We start from the raw sequence: 21,008 nt of genomic DNA, 5'->3' as shown, positions 1-21,008 counted from the left end.
TTTTTCACACTTGCCACTTACTTCATATACTGTGCCCAGAAATTAACAGCACAGAAACTGAAGTGGAACCAAGGAGTAGGTTCTGGAGGACCAGAGATGTTTGTTGCACTAGAGCAGTGTGAAAACAAAAACTTAAGTTGTGGCTTTAGGATTACTTAGTTCTCCTTGTGTGGATGGTTCTAAATGGCTATACTCGTGTCATTCATGAATTTTTTAACCTGAAATGCAATGAGCAAATGCCAAAGTTGCTGGTGCTGTTCACTCAGGTAGTCTTGGTATGGAAGTCTGAGATTTCAGAGCTGAACTTTAACTATACAGTGCTTGGAGCATCCATAAAACTTGCCTTCTGGCTCATTTTGCTTGGAATTATTCAAGTGTACAAGTTCTGTATACTCACAGTGATGTCCTACCATAAGGCTGAGCACCCCTTTGTCAAAATTAACTGCAATGCTTGGCAGATGCAGAACAATCTCCATACAGTGAATCTATGCAAGCAGGCTGCATACAAGTTATTTAGAGGTCCTCAAGGGAGTGTAAGAAGCTATCAAATGAAATTACACACAGGCAAATACAGGGGTAACGTTGCTGATTCCACAGGCAAATATAGTGGTAATGTTGCTGATTCCACAAGTCACTGAGATGCTGTATCAGTGTATTTTGAAAACAAACAAACAACAACAAAAAAGCCACCAACAAATAAACAAATCAGAGAACATTTTAATTTAGGTGGTGTGTTTGGAGGATTTAATGTTTTTCAAGACTCTTCCCATCTTTATCTTAAGGGCTTGAATCTTTAGTGAGGGGCCTGGAACACAAGTCCTGTGAGGAGCGGCTGAGGGAACTGGGGGTGTTTAGTCTGAAGAGGAGGCTCAGGGGAGACCTCATTGCTCTCTACAACTACCTGAAAGGAAGCTGTGGGGAGCTGGGGGTCGGCCTCTTCTCACAGGTAACTGGTGATAGGACGAGAGGGAATGGCCTCAAGTTGTGCCAGGGGAGGTTCAGGTTGGAAATGAGGAGACATTTCTGCTCAGAAAGAGCAGACAGGCATCGGGACGGGTTGGTGGTGGCATCACTGTCCCTGGGGGTGTTCAAGGATAGGTTGGACGTGGTGCTTAGGGACATGGTTCAGTGGGTGACACTGGTGGTAGGGGGATGGTTGGACCAGATGACCTCGGAGGTCTTTTCCAACCCTAACGATTCTGCGCGGGGCAAGGGGGTGGCCGAGAGGTGTGTTGGTGGCACCGCCACCTCCCCGGCCGCGACTCCGGTCCCTGCTGCTGCCACCCCTCGTCCTCCGCCTTCCCCTCCCCTTCCCCTCCCGGTCCCTCCTCCCCGGCGGCGCCGGCCGTGCCCGCCTCGCTCCCCGCCCCGGCTGAGGGGCGGCTGCCGCTGCTGCTGCTGCCGCTGCCGGCGGCGGCTCCGCCAAAATGTCCGAGCGCGGTGCCTTCTACCGGCAGGAGCTCAACAAGACGGTGTGGGAGGTGCCGCAGCGCTACCAGAACCTCACCCCCGTGGGCTCCGGCGCCTACGGCTCCGTGTGGTAGGTGCGGGGCGGCGGGAGAGGGGCCGGCAGCCGGCAGGTGCTGCCCGGGGGGCCCCGCTCCGCCCGCCCCGCCGCGCTGCCGTGCGAGAGCCGCCCGGCGCCGGGCACACAATGCCGGCCGGGGCCGCCAGGCCTGGCCGCGGACCTGCGTGCAGCCGAGCGGGGCTCGGGGCGGCTCGCCCGGGGGGGGACCGGGGCGCGGAGCGGGGCCGGGGTTCCCCGCCGGCAGCGGGGAGCGGCGGCGGGCGCTCTCCCTTCAGCACGCCGCAGCCGCCCCGCCCGCCCGCCCTCACGGCAGCCCGGGGCCGCCGGCCCTGCCTCGCCGTAACCCGGGCAACCGGGCAGCCGCGCCGGCCTTCCGTCAGGGAAAGTTGGGGGCCCCCCTTTCGGCCCGCTCGGGCTGGAGGTGGTTGCCCCAGAGCTGAAAATGTTGCACAGTCATGGCGTGCCCCAGTGGGAAACGGGCACCTGTCCCCTCACACGGTCGTGGTCCCCTCAGAGCGGGCGGGGAGGCACTTGTAGGGTTTGGGGAAGGGCTGTAGGGCTGCCTGTTGCTGGCCCCCTCAGCCCCGTGTCCTCGCCGTCTAAACCCTAACCCACGTGTGTCCGTGAGCTCCGCTCTTCCTGGCAAACAAGGCAATGGCAGGACCATTGAACAAAGAGTCGGGTTGAATTTTCCCCTCAGAAACAAGCGGGGTGGCTGGAGCCCCTTGGGGACCCCTCTCAGGCGAGGCAGGCTGCAGACCGCTGTGGGAGAGAGGGGTTTCGCTGGGGGGCTTCAGGGGTTGGGGCACAAATTGGGACAGAACGAGGCCCCAAGGATTTTGGAGTCTTATTGTTGCATAAGGGTTTATCACATCTCCTTATCATACAGCCATTTCCGTTTTTTTACTGAATTCCTATAGAGAGTTTGCGGTTTGGGGAGCTCCCGATGCAGATCAGGCTATTGCTTTCATGTTTGACGCACACTTTGCGCACAAAAGCTTTGAATCAATGTTTGGAAATAATAGTAATGTTTAAGGAGTTTCTGTAAAAGAAGCATGCCACTTTTATTAGCTAAGTGGAAGTATGTAGAAACAATCTATAGCGGGCCCTTAAGCAAATATACTATACAAAAAAGGTTTCTTTAGAACTTAACTTTTTGCCGTTGACTAAACTTGCGAGTAGTCTCACTCACTTTTTCCTCTTCACAGCCAGATACCGGAGAACATTTATGGAGTTTCTTATTTATTGCTTCCTTCTCTAGCTCCATGAAGTGCCTCAGTTACAAGTAAAATAGGAATATGTATTTAAAAGCCCTCCTACAACCAGCAGAAACACTCAGGACTAGTGAGGATTATCTTTTAATTCTTCTCTTCTTTATTATTTTAGTTCTGTGTTTGCACCAGGGAAATCTAGGCAAACTTTGTGTAAATATTGATACCTCTCATTGTAGTTAAGGGTATAGTCCTGTGACTATCTGATTGTTGTAAATAGTTTCACAAGGACATAGTTTATTTAAAAGACAAATTCTTACTTCTCTTTCTCTATGATTTTACAAAGTAGGAGCTGGTTATATAGTATGAGAAAAAACTACTGTCATATTCCAATGAAACCTGCATTTCTGATTATTTTTCCTGTTTATACTTCCCTAGTCTTAAGGGGAAGACCTACTCTGCTGAATTTTGTAATGACATGTCAAGACTTTTGAGAAATTGTGAAGGAAATGAAAACGTGGTGGTTCACTTGCAGCACAGCTGGTGTTTTGTTGTTGTTTTTGTGGTTTGTTTTTTTTTTTTTAAAAAAAAAAAAACTGTTAGTGTTAATTTATTGTACCTACTTCTTTGCTGTCTGTGAAGCAAATCCCAGTATTTTGTCAGTGGAGAAGCCTAGAACTGGCATATAAGATGAAGCCTGGAAGATGCTATAGGAAAGGTTTATTCTAAAATATATGTTTAGGAACTAAATAGAGTAATAAAATATTGCTCTACATTAATAGCCTTGTTAACATCGATGAACTATAAACCCAAACAGATCTTGAATGTGAGGAAAAGGTTCATGTCTCAGAAAAGCCATCTATTTTTAGTCTCTATTGAAATTGATTTTTTTCCCTCTATATGCACATGCTTTACTCAGGAGACCCACGAGACACAATCGTTCCCTTGAGTAATATGCTATATTGCTTTTGTGAATAATTGTACTCCTATTCAGTAAAATGTCTAAAATCATGTTTAAGTCTTACAGAAACCACTGGAATTAAACAAATTCTTAAGTGCTCTGCTGAATAGAAGCCAAAGTCCTGAACTCCAAACACTGGCTTTAAAACAGGAACAAAGTTGTTGTAACAAATATTTTTTTTTTTTACCTCAGGGAACCTCTTCTGTAGTCTCACCCTTTCCTTTTTTACAGTAAATTGTCAGCAACATCGGATAGACTTGTGCAACTAAAGTGATACTTGGTAATAAGAAGTATAAGGCAAATATTTGTGTTTACACTAACTTCTGATTGCCCTTTGCTTGCAGCTCAGAATCTGTAGAAGAGTTTGTGTCAGGAGGCCATGTTTTGGCCCAATTTATTGATGTTTCGTATGTTTAATACAGTTTTCATTTGGATTAATTTTTACATACCTCTCCAAAAGTGAATTCGTTGCAAAATGCTAATATTAATATCGAGCACAGTGCTTCCAGTATGCTTTTCTTCTTTTTTATTTAGATGCAGATATGTATAAAATATCTGCCTTGGTACCAGGAGCTTTACTGTTTTTCTCACTTCTAATGCCACATCAAACAGAAAAGTCCTTGGAAATCCTGGAAAGATCGCAGCCACGGTGCTGAAGGGAGTTGCACTTCAGCATCCACATGAGACAGAGAGAGAACTGTGAGCTTTTTCCTTCAAGTTCTTCGCTCCCTTTGCATGACTCATGTATCATAACTGCACAGAGGGCTTCCTACCGCAGCTCTCTGCTGTGGCCATTCAAGCTGGTGGATGTCTTTCCATTGGCTGCTCTCATATCTGATTTTGTTTTTAATTCAGGGGAAGAATTAAAGCCCTGTGAATGCATGGGATGTGTGTGGTAGTTTAATGACATTTAAAGTGACCAATGGATACATCACCCGTACATTTTTGTCAATTTTTCTTTTTTCAGAAGTTTTTGGCATATTGGCATGTACCAAAGTTACATGAATAACTGTGTCTTTGGGAGTCATCTTCTTTTTGTGTTATCGCTTTGTTTAGCAGGTAGATTTATATATATATATCTGAAAATGACTCTTCCTCAAACCCAACCTGCTAAACTGTTTAATTTGAAGTTTCCTTGCACAATGTCCACCCTCAGAGTTGGATTTGTCTCTCACTGAAATCAGAGAGCTGGTTGACTTTTACAGACCATACCCTGTCCCTGCTGATTTTGAGTTTTAAAAAGGTTTTTGGTTTTAAGTGCAGCATTTAGGCTGATAGCCATTTAGATGGAAAACAATCAAACTTTCACATGGCAATTTTCATCTACAGTCATTCTGTTGCAGTTCTAGAGAAAGAGACGGAGGTCAAGCTGTATCTTAAACTCTTGTCTCTTGTGACTCCATCTTTTAAATAATACTTCTGATTGTGTTCAAGTCTCATCGACTGTTCTGGTGATACTGCTTATAAGCAAGATCCCCAGCCTGCAGCATCTCTGCCTCTCAGCTGTATGTCCTTGTTGGATCCCATGTGCTCTGGCACCAGTCCACCTTTCCCTCTGGGACTTGGTGTTGCCACCTGTCTGAGGAACAGCTTCTTCATCTCTTCTATTTCAAAGCTTTTTTATTATACCCAAATTATGTAACATGGATAGCTCTTTGCTTTGCTGTTGTGTATTTTTTTTTAAAGCCTGTACGCCTCTTTTCATGCCAGCTTTTGTAAACTGTCTTCCAACCTACTTAATCCTACCTTTGCCTGGGAGGTATAGACAGCCTTCTGCAGCACACTCTCTGATCTCTCCAACGGGTGATTTCCCATTAGCATATTGAAAACTCTGTTTTCTGTCTTCCCTGGAAAGAAAAGACCTTGCAAGATTAACAGAAGTGAGTCAAGGACTTCTTCCCAAGCAGAAACTTATGTGCTGTTTCCTCAGAAGCCGTTGGTATCGGTACTGCTTTCCCTGCACTGATTTTTCCATACCTTTTGCCTTTCCTCAGGCAGTCACTCTCCTTTACTTTTAAGACTACGCAATGCCTAACACAAACTCAGGTTGCATAATACATTTTAAAAAGTAGCCTGCTAAGTCAGAGGGTAATGACACAGGCCTCGGTTTGGGAAGTGGGCAGGCACAGCCTGCCTTAAGCCATTTCCATGGTGTAGCACTTACACAGGTCAGTCCCTCCATCCCACTAACCTTAATAGCATGCTTAAGGTCCATTAAGTTTTTGTCCTGGCTTATCTTGTGTGAAAGATGGGGGGTGGCTTAGGCTTCTATTTTACTTTGAGGAAGTACAAGTGGAAAAACAAAAGCAGAAGACTTTAATCCTGAAGTTCAACCCCCCTCTTTCCCCCATCCACCCAGTCCTGTGATTTCTGGCTGGATTGTCACTCGCGATGTATGAAGGGCAGTAGTGTGCAAGACTGGAACGGGAGATTACCGAGGTTGTCCTTGATGCTGAGCCAACTGAGTAGTGTGAGTTTTTTAAAAAGATGATATAAATTGTCTTTGACTAATAAAGCAAAAAATTCCCCCATCCAAGATTGTACTTGGTGACTTTCGTATGATAATGTTTTTAAAGGGACATTTTACTTCACCTTAGTGATACTAAGTGTAAGATTTCAACTCTAAGATCACCTTACCGGAATTACAGTATGTGTCACTGTAACATTCCAGGCTTGTTTAAATAGTACATGCTTAGATAAGCTTTTGGAGTGGTGATAACGCACAGCTCCTGCGTGTAAATACAGCTGGAAACTGAAGACCATGTAGATCTTTACAAGCTAAAGGCAGGATCCCAGGCACATGTAGAGCCAGTTGACTTCAGTGGGCTCACTTTGGGCTGCTCTTCTTTTGGATTAGCTCTTTTGGTTCTGATGCACTTAACAGGGGTAGAACTCTGTCCTAAATATAATTAGATTTTACTGGAAAAATAGCAAACAATGTTGTTAACATAGCGCTGTCCAAGCTTCATTAGCAGTTGTCTGATTTTGGTATGCCTCATTCAGAAGGAGAGTTTTGAGGGCTTTCATTTGTTTTGCATATATTTACAAAGAGCCCTTCTGAGCTTGTTAAAACACTTGGGAGTGGTGTGGGGATAAATAAAAAGAGTTACATAGTCAATGTTACATGTTAGGAAAAGGATCTTTGCAACAGCATTGCTACAATGAATGGATGAAAAGAAGTTAAGCAAAAAAATGTTGCAGAGTATGAAAGACCATCAGAGGAAGATGATGAAATAGCTGTTAGGAATGAAGACACCATGGGGTTTGCAGCTACAAAGCCAGGGGAGGTCAAGAATTCAAGACGTTTCATGAAAAGAAAGATCAAGGGAAAAAGAAGACAGGAGAGTGTTTCTGAGCATTGGCAGGGAGGCAGCACTGGAGAGCCGGGTGAAGGTGGCTTTGCTGGCGTACCGGGATGGAGTGCAGCCCGCATGGGACTCCTTCCCTCCCCTTTTACTCTACGTGTTTTCCAGTTGTTAAAACAGCATAGTGACTGACTTTGGAAAGGAAAGGGAAGAGGGGTGGTAATCAGTAGAGTCCAGGTTTGTGTTTAAAATGAAAGTGTCTAAGAATGCTTTTAGTGAAAGATATTGAATCAGAAAGGAAGTGTTTGTGGAGAAGGATAAGAAGGGCTGAGAATAACTGTGGCAGAGATCTGTTGGTAGGGCGCCATCACGAAGCCAAAGGAGTAGTTAGAGAGCAGATGAGAAACACCCAAATGTGTGTGAGGAGTGTGGTGGAAGGACTTGCAGGAAGGGTGAAAAAAATGCAAGCTCCAGAACTGGGGAAGACTACTTGGTATTTTGCTGGTTTTATTTCATAAGGAATTAGTGAGACCTTTTTGAGAGAGCAGGGCGGGCATGAGGTGGCAAAGAGATATGGGGCACAAGAGCAGCCAGTCATGACAGAAAGACAGCAAGAAACATGGAGCTACAGCCTTCTGTGTGGACGTAGGAATATATGATTAAAATAAAAAAATCTTTGCAGAGGGTCTCCCCCGTCCCTCCTTCACTACAATTAGTTGTAATATGCGCCTTCCTGGCCGCATGGTATAGCAGTGGCATAGCTAACTGCTCTCCGGCCATCACACCTGATTGTGACTGCAATTGCCCAGGGTGCACAATCCCTTTTCAGAGTCTCAGAGCCTGGTCGCTTCAACAAAGCTTCCCAAAGAGCTGTTTGCAATTTTAGAGCCCTTAGCTAGTTGGTACCTAAAAGCCCGTGTCCTACTTCTGGGTGTAGGCTCAGGGGAGGCAGGGCGCTGCAGAACCCCTACGTGACCTGAGAACAAAGTGCTAACATTTAATATTTTGGCCAGCGTAGGGAGAGAAAACAGGAAATGTGAAGGAGAAGTGGGGGAGGAATAGGAAAAAGAAGGACAAGAATGCACGTCAGATTTTGTCTGTTTAGGTTTATGTAATATATTTGAAAGCACTAATGTTTTTCATATTAAACTTTATATCCAGATTACCTGCTAACATCTCTAGCTGTAGGTTCTGAGCCCGTAATTTGTAACTACCTGGCAGCCTTCCCTAATGAAATGCTGAATAGAATACAGTCGTCATTAGCATTAATCTGGCTTTGTGGCAGTTGACTGATTTTCTTGCTTAAATACTGGCACTGGGCTTATAGGCTATCTCAAATACATGATTATTTTAGTATCCATGAGTTGGCTACATGTGCTGAGGAAGCTGACAGCTTCTGACCCCAACCTTTTGTATGTTTTTCTCACAACGGTAATTTTATATTCATCACTCCCACTGCTATAAGCTATACTGCCGATAACTTCACCTAGAAAAGTGTGACTGCGCTTCCCTAAAGTTATTTGAATATTTAAGTCACTGTGGAGACACCAGAGACAGACCAGAAGACTAAAAAGAGCTTGTGGATTCGGAGGCTGATACAACCATCATTATTACTGTGTTGTAACATTAAGAAAAGATTGGCAATGCATGTAAACAAATGGATAGCAATTATTTTTTAGTACCGTTGCAATGTCTGCTTAAGAGTATGCACTTGTTTTTATGTTGGTTAATGAACAATTGTATCGCATATATAATAGATATTTCCGGCTTTTATAGTTAGATCTAGTGGTAAATTAATCTGAGATAATTGACAGTGATTGAACTAAAGCCAAAACAATTGATGGGAGTGCTCAGCATAGTGTGTTAGAATAATGTCCAAGTGATAGGATATAATTTTACAATGCAATAACCTGACACCATCAAGGAAGGTTTTCTTCTCTAATGGGAGATTAACGCGTTGTTTCAGAGATGCCCATTACTCATCCCCCCACCCTTTGTCTTGTTACTGTCTCAGTTTTTTCTCTATGGGTTCCTTCCGATGCACATAGGTGTTGTGATTTGTGTGGTTTAGTTAACAAATATAAACTCTGTACTGTAAGTCTGGCTCTTGGGGGTGGAAATCACCAATTTGAACTTGTAACAAAAAAGTAACAAAACATTTATAAAGAAGAAACAAATGAACCAGTTACTGGCTTTACTTTGCTGCTTAGCTTAAGCTTATTGTGGGTGGTCTTGTTCTGCTCTTCTCTTGCTGCACTGCCAGTAGCTGTTACGGTACATTTTCTGGTGCTGGGTAGATGCTGTGTGTACTTTTTTTTAAGACTACTGACAGGTTGGCACAGACCTCTGGAGGCCCCATGGTCCAACCCTCCATTCAAGCAGGGACACCCAGAGCAGGCTGCCCAGGACCATGTCCAGGCAGCTTTTCATCTCTAAGGAGAGGACTCCACCACCTCCCTGGGCAGCCTGTGCCAGTGCTCAGCCACCCACACAGCACAGAAATAATTTCTGGTGTTCAGAGGGAGCCTCCTGTGTGCCAGTTTGTGCCCATTGCCTCTCGTCCTGTCCCTGGGCACCACTGAAAACAGGCTGGCTCGGTCTCCATTGTATCCTCTGTTCAAGTATTTATATACACCTGAGGAGATATTCCATACTACAATAAAAGGTAGACCCATCAAAAAAAATATAAAAATAAAAATAAAAAAGAGGTTTATTTAAGCTTTATTTAGAATAAAGAAGAGCAAGATCCTGGAGAAGACCCATAAGACAAAGATCACAAAGTAAACCTTGCAAACAAAACCCTAAAGCCTTGTTATTCACATGATGGCTTTAATTAAGTGACATTTATGTGAGCTGTAAAAAGAGCTGTCATTCACTGCAGTTGTGAGGAACTGAGCAATAGAAAATGTCCAGGACAGGATTCCTTTTTGTCCCCTTTTTCCCAATTTACTTCCCGATGCATAGTGCAGTAAGGACTGTCTGTGTCAGTGCCTATGTGCTCTGTATGCTGACCTCTCTTCTGCTCCTTTCCCTCAATGCTTGCTCACATACACCCTTCTGCTCCTGTTACCCATTTTTATTAGGAAGTCTGGACATTTGGCCACAAGGAGGTTTGTGTCTCCTGTGCTGAAAGGAGTCAAAGAGTTTGTGAAACGGAGCTTAGGTCTGTGGATAAGAGCTCAAGGTTGTGGCTGTACCAAATATGTGGCAGATATTCTGTGTACTTCCATTTTATTTTCTGGATGATACCTTCTTTCTTAAGAAAATTCAAGTTCTGCTCACGTGAATCTGTGTTTTGAGCATGAATTATGTTTCATTTTCTTTTGTTTTTTTCCCCTTGTACTTACATGCAATGGGGAATCTTCACTTACTGGAGGAGTGTGGCCTCTGGGTTGACCAGTGAAGGAAAGAAACTCAGAATCACAGAATCACAGAATAGACTAGGTTGGAAGAGACCTCCAAGATCACCGAGTCCAACCTCTGACCTAATGCTAACAAATCTTCCACTAAACCATATCCCTAAGCTCTACATCTAAACGTCTTTTAAAGACCTCCAGGGATGGTGACTCCACCACTTCCCTGGGCAGCCTATTCCAGTGACTAACAACCCTTTCGGTAAATAAGTTCTTCCTAATACCAAACCTAAACCTCCCCTGGTGTAACTTTAGCCCATTACCCCTCATCCTGTCACCAGGCATGAGGGAGAATAGACCAACCCCCACCTCGCTACAGCCTCCCTTCAGGTACCTGTAGAGTGCAATAAGGTCGCCCCTGAGCCTCCTCTTTCCAGGCTAAACAGTCCCAGCTCCCTCAGCTGCTCCTCGTAAGACTTGTTCTCCAGACCCTTCACCAGCTTCATAGCCCTTCTCTGGACTCACTCGAGCACCTCCATGTCCTTCTTGTAGTGAGGGGCCCAAAACTGAACGCAGTACTCGAGGTGCGACCTCACCAGAGCTGAGTACAGGGGGACAATCACCTCCCCGGACCTGCTGGCCACGCTGTTTCTTATGCAAGCCAGGATGCTGCTGGCCTTCTTGGCCGCCTGAGCACACTGCTGGCTCATATTCAGCCGACTGTCAACCAGTACCCCCTCCTGTGTTGTGCTGCAGTGAAAGAAGTAAAAACAGTAACCTTGAACATATGTGAAAGAAACAGACATAGTGTCATCATGACATGGAACAAATTTAAGGATCAACTCATGCATAGTATTCCCTCCAAATTTTGTTTAGGGCATCCAACCAGTTGTCAAACTTGTGGTGATGTAGGGGTAACAGCCTCCCAAGCTGGGACACTGAATTGTAGAAAATAAGTCAGAAATGCTAGTATTCTCTGCATTTTTTTCCACTTAATCCAAAATTAATCTCTTAGCATAAGAATCTCTTAGAATAATTATTTGTACAGATACAATGCTTCCACAAACATAAAATCACACTCTGCAGGCTTATGGTTGTTTGGGGTGATGGGGTATTACGGACAATCAGCTGTTAGAAGCTGGGAGATCACTGCAGGGGTACCATCCTGGCACGACACATGATCAGCTTGGGTCCTGCCTTCGCTTTGCATCAGCTAGACCTGAGCTGGCTCCTGGAATGAAGAGAACTTACTGGACCAAACACTTCATTCAAGCTGAGCCTTTTACAGCTGTCTCGTATAGTATTGTGCCCAGCTAATGAGCCCTCCCAGAGCCCAAAGATTAGTAAGTTCAGGAGCGGGACCTGCTGATCCCGCAAGCAGTCCCTCCTGTATTGCCTACTGGAGTTTACTAGGGACAGGAGTTGGCTCCATGCGTGGCTCAATAGGTTGGGCTCCCACAAGCAGCCCTCCAGCTGCTGAAAGAAATCTGATCTAAAGGCTAAATAGCTGTAGCTGAATAGTGTGCTTCTAATCCTAAAGCCCCAAAGGATGTGACTGGGCTGCACACGAGTGGTTTGTCCAGTATTACCGGTCTGCAACCGCAGGGGATAAACTGACCATGGACACTAAGGAAATGACTATATGTACAGTCAATATTTATAAACATCAACTACGAAAATCCATGCCCAATCAAAGTCATGAAGTTAGTATGAAACCTGGGCATTTTGCCTTCTGAGTTTCTGGGCTGCATAAGCTTTGTTTGTTCAAACTTTTCTCTAAGAACAGGAAAAATGTACATATAAATAGAGATTCTTCTTTCATCTAGTGGAATGTCAACAGAAGTGTTAGACGCAGGAGCTGACAACGCTGGAAAGGTATGTCTAATTTAGGCACTGACTGAAATTTACATCAAGCAAAAGTCTCCAATCTGTGTCAAAACGATGCCGTCCCTGCAGGGAGAACATTGGCTCATTTATATCCTTGATCTTAGAAAGGACAGGCAGCAAAAATGCCTGGCATAACTGCCTGGGGTTCTGGGTCAAGAGCAATCATGTCTAAAAGGACTACTGCTAAGATTGATACAAAACTGTTCCTGGTAAAATAAAATATAGTTCAAATTGGGTTTCTTTTTGTGTTGTGATAGAATTTCTAACATGGTGTTCCCACATTCTGCTGAGGCATGAAGGCTCTATGGTAGTGTTAGAAATACCGACAATATGCAATTAAAAACTCACTTTCACTGTTTTCTATGAATGAAGTGTCGAGACAATATCCCTTTACAAGTATCAAAGTTTATCTCTATGGTATTATGCTGTACAGCTACATGAGATAATGTAACAATCAGCAGCAGGACTCCAAGGATAAGTAACCTGAAAGAAACTTGGGTAACAGTAGCTGAACCGCTGGGAGGATGCTTTGTGGCCAGGTGCAAGCATTTGTTAACACAGCTGGCTTGCCAAAGCTGAAGCCTGTGCTCCCAAGGACCCGCAACAGTAGAAAATGCCTTGCAAAAGAAAAAGGAGCTGTAAGTTTCTGGCAGTTGTGGGTGATATGCTGCAAAGGCCAAGAGCCTGACAGAGAAGTGCCCTCGGTTTAAAGGCAGAGGTGGGAAGGATGTGAGTGATTGTAGTACATGGTACAGGAAGGTGAGGGTCTCCAACCTTTTTTTAGTAACAGCACACCTTTGGCTTGTTTTGAAGGAGTTGTTTGGGCTCGTTTTCACCAGCAGCTTGTAACAGGCCCGGAGAAAGGGTTTCTGGTGGAGCCAGGCAGAGCCAGGCCCGCGGAGCTGCCGTGGCTGGCACCAGAGGCCTGCTGCCTGGGGAGCCAGTCTGGCAGCTGAATGCTCTGAGGAAAGTGGCACGGGCAGGGACACAGTTAGTCCTGCTGCCTAACAACTCACGCAGGGGGCCATGGGGGATTCAGGGGACAACTCAGATCGCAGCTGTGATGGTAGAATGGCGAGAGGGACAGACCGAGTCCAAACTCAGAGATGGAGAGAAATGAAGGCAGTGGCCTGCTGCCTCCAAGCAGAGGTCCCAGACACTAGTTGTCTGTGGATCCGATAAACAAAACAGTCTAACAAAGTGAAATCTATTGTTTTGAATGCTTCAGAATTAATAACTTGACTTATGATGACGGTAAATGAGGAAAAAGCTTGAAGGCATTAGCTCTGGTTGTCACTTGCTACAGTTCCTTGCCTGTGAGGGAACACGTTTAAACCAAGACCGCTCCTGGCCTGTTCAGCTGCAGTTCATCATTTCCCGTTGGAGGTTCAAAAATTCAAGTTTCTGTTTGCTTTTGTGTTTTTGTCATTGATGTTGTGGGTGTTTATGTTGGTGGTGGTCCTTATGTGCTTCCATCCTGGGTCTAAAAAGCTGCTCTCATAAGAATTACTGAACATGGAAAATGGTGCTTTGTACCATCTGAAAGCTTTGCAGCCTTGAGTCATACGGAGAGTAAAAAGCAATCTATCTTAAAGATCAGCAGTTTTTAAACTACTGAAAACCATGTTTGACATTAGAATTGGGAGGAAAGGGATGTTTATCATGATAATGGGATTTAAAACCTAATTCCTCCTAGTCTTGTATAATGCACACAGTATTTCACAAACCGGTACACGAGTGAGTGGGAAGGCTTGGGAATTGCCAGAATAGTTGAGATGTTAAGCACAGATTGCTGTTTTGGGCAATCTTATTTATTTATCTGTATAAACATTTCCTTTTTTACTGGAAAAAGTTAGAATGGATCTAGCAAGTGGTGCTGAGACTGTGGTGCTCTCCATTGGCTTCGTTGATCAGGATTACGCTCATGGCAATTATATCTCATCTTTGTTATACTTGCAGCGAAGCATTGACTTCCTTTTTATTTCTTCAGATTGACTTTTGCAATCTTCATGTTGTGTTTGTGGCCACTCGTGGTATTTATCATGTCTTTATTGTCAGTTCTTCTTGCACCATTCATTCCTTGAGCTGCTCCACATATTTGAGTAACACAGTGTCCTCATATCCTGAATAACTGTGTCCCTACCCTTCTGTCAGAACAAGTCTCTTATCATATCCCTTCTACCTCTCCTCAGAGTGATACGGGTCTTCTCCTACTTCCTATGCTTTCTTTCTTCTGCTCAGGGAAAGCCCTTCCTGAGGTGCTCTGCAAAGCCACAACCCTCTACACCTTTAAAACTTCCCTGAAGATCCACTTCTGAGATGCTTGCAAGAAACTAGCTAAGTAATCTGCTTATCTATTTCATTTATCTCATGAGTGACTCACTCCTTCCATGGTGCCTGCAAGAAACTTGTTGATTAAATCTACTTCCTCTTACTCTGTTTTTATTGAATAAAACATTACTGGATTGTGCTCTGCATTGGCCTTTTGAGAGATTCAGTGAAGTCTAAGATAGCTGGATCATGATCATCTTTTTGATGTCACTGTTCTTGCTACCCATTTGTTGTTTGTATCTGGTTTTGCTTCTCGTTAGAAACACTGCCTTGTCCTCTGCAAGTGAAGAGTTTCTGCTGCACTTGGCTCTTCCTCACTTTCTGGTGGACCAAATATGTGTAGGAGTCCACCACCTTGGAGCTGATTATAGGCTTGGTGTAATAGTTTGGGAGCCACTCCAGGCAAGACAGATCTTTTTGTCTCTAACAGGTGATCCTACTGCAATTCTCAGGAGTGTTTTAAACACTGACCATGAGGAGCTACTAGCATCTAGTGTGCCTGTTGACCATTGTCATCCTGTATTGCACATTTTTTCATGTTACTTAATTTTCAGTGGTTTGTAACTCAGAAATGTTCTGGAAGATGAATATGTAAAGGTTCTGTGCTTGCTAATGCTGTTGCTAGCAATAGCAGATAGTGCTATCTACAATTTAAACAGAATTTCAAGGCATTAGAATTGAAAAAAAAATAATTAAATGAATAAGAATAACAATTTAAAGCAATTCTTTTTGTAATATGAGAAAGCAGCAAACTGAAGAGCAAGTAGCAAACTAATATTTTTGTAATCATTCTGTTTAGTATCATGAAGTAAAATATAAAGAGATCGTTTCTATTCCTGTGCTACATTGCAGACCGTATTTGTGTGTGCCGTTTTGTACTTGTCATGCCTTGTAGTGCACAAAAAACACCAGTGGGTTTCCCTTTCCCACAAATGCTTACTTGTGTATTTAGTGTCCTCTTCAGTGGGACATCTCCATGTGTATAAAGTTAAGCACATGCTTTATGTCGGCAGGATTTGTGTGCTGCAGTTCAAGACGTGTACCTGTTGTTCATTTGTTACTGGCATTTCCCAAAGAAACATTATGGGAACTGTCTTTGAATGCTCATGGTTACTGCTGACTAGCTTCCCCCAGTTGCAGTCCATGACCAGAAGGAGAAGAGGGCAAAGGAAGGAGTAAGAATCCCCTGCAGAGCTTAAGTTTCTGCAGTGAACTACAGAGAACTAACGGAGAGCTTTGAAATAGAACGTGCCTTCAACATAGACTTTTTTTTTCTTGTAGTTCAGCTTATGATACCAAAACAAGACAGAAGGTGGCAGTAAAAAAGCTTTCAAGACCTTTCCAATCACTTATTCATGCAAGGAGGACCTACAGAGAGCTTAGGTTGCTGAAGCACATGAAGCATGAGAACGTAAGTGAAGAGTGAGTGCTTTCCCTTCTGATTTTTATGACAAAAGTTTGTAATATAGGCTTAATTTTAACTTGGTACAATCTTGTTAGAAAAGTATGTACAGCTCTCTTTCTGGCTACCCAAGATACCTGGACCTAGCTAACTCATCTGTAAAGAAGTCACTGACTTTAAAGTAGAGACTTTCTGTAAAAGGCTGTCTTTTTACTGTAAAATGATCCAATTTGATCTTGAAGATCCAGCTAACAAATTCTGAAACAAGTGGTCCTACTCTTCTGTAACTGAAGTAATAGAGTGTTCTGCTCACTGCTATTGGATGCTATTGAAACATCGGTCCAGGTAAAGAAGAGTATTTCAAACCTGCTGTTGCTGAATTTGGATTCTACTGAGAAATTAAGAAAGATACTCTCATTGAAATTAGGGACAGTGTAATACCTAGATGAAAGACAGTAGGATATCAGACCCCAAATAATTCAGTTCTTAGGCCTAAGTTTGAGACAGTTTATTTCAGTGAGAGTATCCACTTGCTTAAAAGTAACTTGATGAATGGAGGCCTGAATAAAATATAGTGGATTGAAAAGTATCATGCAAAAGGGATGCTAAAAGCGTTAATTAACAGAACAAGATAACTTGTGAAATTGTACATAATATTAAGTATAGTGAGTGTACAGCTTTTCTATAGTGAGACCTTTCCTGTCTTTATCTCTGATCATCTGAAGTCTTGTTATACTTGTAATTAACAGATTTTTAATTAGTTATGGAAATAGCTATGTCTCTACCTGCAGAAACCACCTATTGGGCAGGTTGCACTGAGTTTGCAAGATGAACGTGTGTCATGTATTTGTAAGCTTCCTGTCAAAAATTCTAAGCAGTGTCAATACTAATTAAATATTGCTTTATGTATTTATAAAAACAAAGTGTCAATTCCCTTGTCTTTCAGGTTATAGGATTGCTAGATGTTTTTACACCTGCAACATCAATTGAAAATTTTAATGAAGTGTAAGTAAAAATTTAAAAGAATTCTGACTAGTTAGTAATTAAGTACCACACTAGTTTTAAAAAGGAAGCACGTACTTTTCCAATAGACTTGAAGCCAAAGTTGGATCTGTGTGAAGAACGTTAATTTTCAATCTATTCACAATTTTTCCCTTAAAAGAAAAGCAGGAGAACAGGCCTCATTTTAGTACTTTTTTGAGTGATGATATATTATAGCTATCTCATAAATGGGTTGGTGTTGCATAAATGGCAGTAAACTTAAAACTTCTTTGGTTCAATTAGCTGTAGATTATTTTTTCAGTTACATGGGGTTGTTCAGGAATGCAGGAAAGTATTCTGTTGGCTAACTTAAGCAAGGTAAATTTAGATTTATCTTGCTAGATTCCTGACTAACCTAGGGCTAGTTGTATTTTGGTGGTACTCAAATATACTATTTATACTGAGGTGCTCTTGGTTTACATCTGGTATAAACAACTAGGCAAATAGCTTAGAAGAGAAAATAATAACTAACTTATTATTATTATTACTATTATTATTATTATAAACTATGAAAATTATTGTCCAAATTTTGTCTCTAGGGCAAAACTATACAAATGAAAACTGGGAATGGTAGATGCATACTTTTGTCCCAATGCTTTTTTGGAAGGCAATCAATGTTTCTGCAAAATTTGTCAAAAAATAAAACTTCCAGTGGAGGTGGGGAAAGGAGTTATACAAAATGCTGCTATTTCAACCAATCCAATGTTAATCTCCATCATCAGATATTCCAGGGCCTCACAGAAGCTGTAGTTTCGATGCCCCAAGCTCCCACTTTTATGTTGGGTGAGACTTCCTATTCATCTCAAGACATGAGGCTACACTGAACTGCTGTAGCACGTCATGGAGAAAACACAGATAAAAACTTTTAATGTACCATAAGGAATTTTCTTTTTCTTGACATTAAATCTCATGGCTGTGATTCCATTATTAGAGCTCATAGCTGACTGGTGGGACATAAACCCTGCATTAGCAGAGAATCTGCATGGGAGTGTGTAGTTACTCTTTAGATGTGCTGCTCTTACAAGGATTTCCATTCTGCCAATCTTAAATGAGGTGTTTTTTTTGTTGTTTTCTTATATAGGGTCTGTTTTGTTTTCACAGGTATCTTGTGACAAATTTAATGGGTGCTGACCTCAATAACATTGTGAAATGCCAGAAGTTAACAGATGACCACATACAGTTTCTCATTTATCAGTTACTTCGAGGTCTTAAGGTACTGGTTGAATATAAGGATATTAGAGGCAACAACCAAAATGTTGTAGTAATGACTGGTTCATTGCAGTGACCATACTTAAAACACTTTTGTTTGTGTTAAAAGTGTACAGATAGCAGCAATCATTTCAGAAATTATTGTTTTGCTAACCAAAAATAAAACCCCAAGCCTGCAAGTGCTGACATGCACAATGCATGTGAATATTTCCCTTGAACATTAACTGTAGATCAGTGTCTATTTAGGCTATTATTGAAGGAGGTTCACTTGTCTTATGGTCTCTCAGGTGAGCAGTGTGTTTTAGACATTTCCTCTTTCAAGAGAAAGTAGTGAAAAATTTTCTGAAGAATGTGAAATTGATAAAGCACACTATGCTAAGTAATTCACATTCATGAAAGACATGAGACAGCTGGAAAAGCTACAGCCATGATTTTTGTAGAGATCAATACCGGTGAAGAGATAACCAAGTTACTTGGGTTTGTTAGGAAACTTTTGAAAGTAATAGTTTATCCTAGCCATGTACGATGTTACAAAGAATCACATTGGATTTATTTTGCCTGTGAAGTCATTGTTTCCTTTAATCATAGCTGTTAAAATGTATACAACTCAGTAACATATGCAATGGCAATGACATTGTAGCAAAATTTTCTTCCTAAAGAACTAAAATGTTACCATCTTCCTGACATTAAACATGAAATAGGAGAAGATTTAGAAAATGCTTTCCAGTACTAGGTGATAAACACTTTTTTAGACCAACACTGAGGGTTTTTGCCCAGGCATATGTAAAAAGAAAATGGAAGTGTCTGCTGCTTTAGTACTTAAATTTGTAATATTTGATATTTTTGACATGGAAAATTAACTGCATGTTTGAAAGCAAGCTGGGATAAAAGGCTCTGAGATATAGTTACTGTGTGGTTTTGAGCAAGTCATCCGGTGCCTGAGAGGGTAATTGTTATTCATGCACGTGGGTTCTGTCAATTTAAGTGCAGATTTTAGTGAATAAGAATTGCAGAGCTGAGCCCTTAATTGCTTTGTCACATTTACTTAAGTTAATAGCTTAACTAGGAAGATGGATTCCAGAGTTAATTATCCAGCATGCGGTTTTGAATGTAAGACTCCGTTGCACCAGAGCTAAATAGCAGTAAGAGTTGTGCTGCAAAGTGAATTATGAATTTCAGAAATGCACTAGCTTGTTTCCAAGGGGAGGGGTTGTTTGTGGTTTGTCTTTAATGGAATTGAAAGTCTCACGTCTCAGTGGCTGAACACTTGATCAGAGATAAGTCCTTGTTTACATCTAAGATGGGGTCATTACAACTTGTATTCTTATATCCGAGTGTGCTCTGGACTCGCTGGTACGTCTGTCCAGCAGTACTCGTTATAGGCTTCAAGCCCTGCAGAAGCCATCTGAACATCGGGAGCACTAGCGTGGGATGGAGCAGTTTGGCAGACCGCTGAGCTGGCTGCTTGGTGTTACCTACAGCAGCTGTTGTCTCAGCAGAACCTGCACACGGTTAATTCTGTTACAAGAGGTGTTCTAGTTTCCTCTGCATTCAGCTGTTCATAGCTATTGTGAACAGCATTTAAGTGTGTCCCTGCCCTGTTCATAAACAGTGCATAGGTTTGGAACAAAAAGAATGCCTTTCTGTTTTCTTTGGGTTTTTCTCCGATTGATATACCCATTTTACAGGTAATCTCTGCTCCTAAGAAAAAGACAAACTCTTCTTTAGAGAATGGAAGAGAATGTTTTAGAGCACTTACTGATCCTTGTAAGATTATATACATAAAGTGGCTGTTAATCCTAACAACTGAATTATGGGCAGTTACAGAGTAAGGTTTTCTCAATCTTTGAGGTTTTATATTTTAAGTAAAATAGCAAAAATGCAGAACAGACATTGAAACATTGCTTCATGACCCTGCTGGAAGTGGATCTGAAGCAACACTGTGTCCTAGGTGGTTTTTCTGGCCACTAACCTGTCCATGGGTACACCTGCAGTCATGTATGGATTTATACAATCTAGGAGTCAGTTATGCTGCTCCATAGGCAACTGACTTCACTGAGATACCAGCTGATCAAAATGGACATCTAGATAAGACTGGAGTAAATTTCAAGTAGGTCAGAAACTTTTGATAAAGGAATTATAGAGGGTGTTATTTTTTTTAATAGAATCTAGCGTTCATGGCTACCTTTTTTGAAATATCTAGCTCTGGGTAAGATAAAGCATGTAGGTTTTGAAGTTAGTCATATCTCCATTTGCCCTGAAAATGTAGTGTGATATAAATCTTTGCTGTGTATAAAGCCATCAGTCCCAGTAGCAAAAAGATAAATCAAGTGACTTACACCTTCCTTCACCTCTGACTTCAAACCTTACCTTCTATTTTCCATTTGTGTTGCAGTATATTCACTCAGCTGGAATCATCCACCGGGTAAGTTCATTCATTGCTATAATAAACATGAATGGAGCGTGTCCCTCCATGCATCAAACATGTTACTAAGACGTAGAATATACCTTGAAAGGTTAGAATGGTATCTGACTAACTGTCTCTGTTCTGGCACAGGACCTGAAGCCCAGTAACCTGGCTGTAAATGAAGACTGTGAGCTGAGGGTAGGAATCATGCTGTTGTGATGAAGAATGTTGTATTACCTTTCAATATGACAATTTCCCGAGGAAACATTAGCTGCCATTTTTCCTTCTGATTCCAGTAATTTTGTGTGTTTGTTACTGCTGCTCCCCTGCCATACAAAGATGTTTCCACGAACACGTGTTTTCTTCCAAATGT

At 42.4% G+C, this 21,008-nt stretch overlaps 1 protein-coding gene across 2 annotated transcripts in view; it reads left to right on the top strand.

Annotated features, from left to right (window-relative positions):
• The first annotated feature begins 1,359 nt into the window (after window positions 1-1,359).
• MAPK11 (mitogen-activated protein kinase 11) overlaps window positions 1,360-21,008 on the top strand; it is a 33,730-nt gene continuing 14,081 nt past the window's right edge. Inside the window, exons 1-6 of one of the 2 annotated variants that reach the window (XM_035309306.1) lie at window positions 1,360-1,540; window positions 15,858-15,987; window positions 16,925-16,983; window positions 18,121-18,232; window positions 20,624-20,653; window positions 20,786-20,833. In XM_035309306.1, the coding sequence (XP_035165197.1) occupies window positions 1,428-1,540; window positions 15,858-15,987; window positions 16,925-16,983; window positions 18,121-18,232; window positions 20,624-20,653; window positions 20,786-20,833 (492 nt within the window). In that variant the 5' untranslated portion in view covers window positions 1,360-1,427. Of the gene's footprint in view, window positions 1,541-14,486; window positions 14,587-15,857; window positions 15,988-16,924; window positions 16,984-18,120; window positions 18,233-20,623; window positions 20,654-20,785; window positions 20,834-21,008 lie in introns of those variants that run through there. The other variant, XM_035309315.1, reaches the window with a different exon arrangement.

This window comes from Oxyura jamaicensis, chromosome 1 (assembly GCF_011077185.1).
Source record: "Oxyura jamaicensis isolate SHBP4307 breed ruddy duck chromosome 1, BPBGC_Ojam_1.0, whole genome shotgun sequence".
Taxonomy (NCBI): Eukaryota; Metazoa; Chordata; class Aves; order Anseriformes; family Anatidae; genus Oxyura; species Oxyura jamaicensis.
The sequence above is the reverse complement of the archived record's forward strand: the minus strand, read 5'-3'. Positions and strand labels throughout refer to the sequence as shown.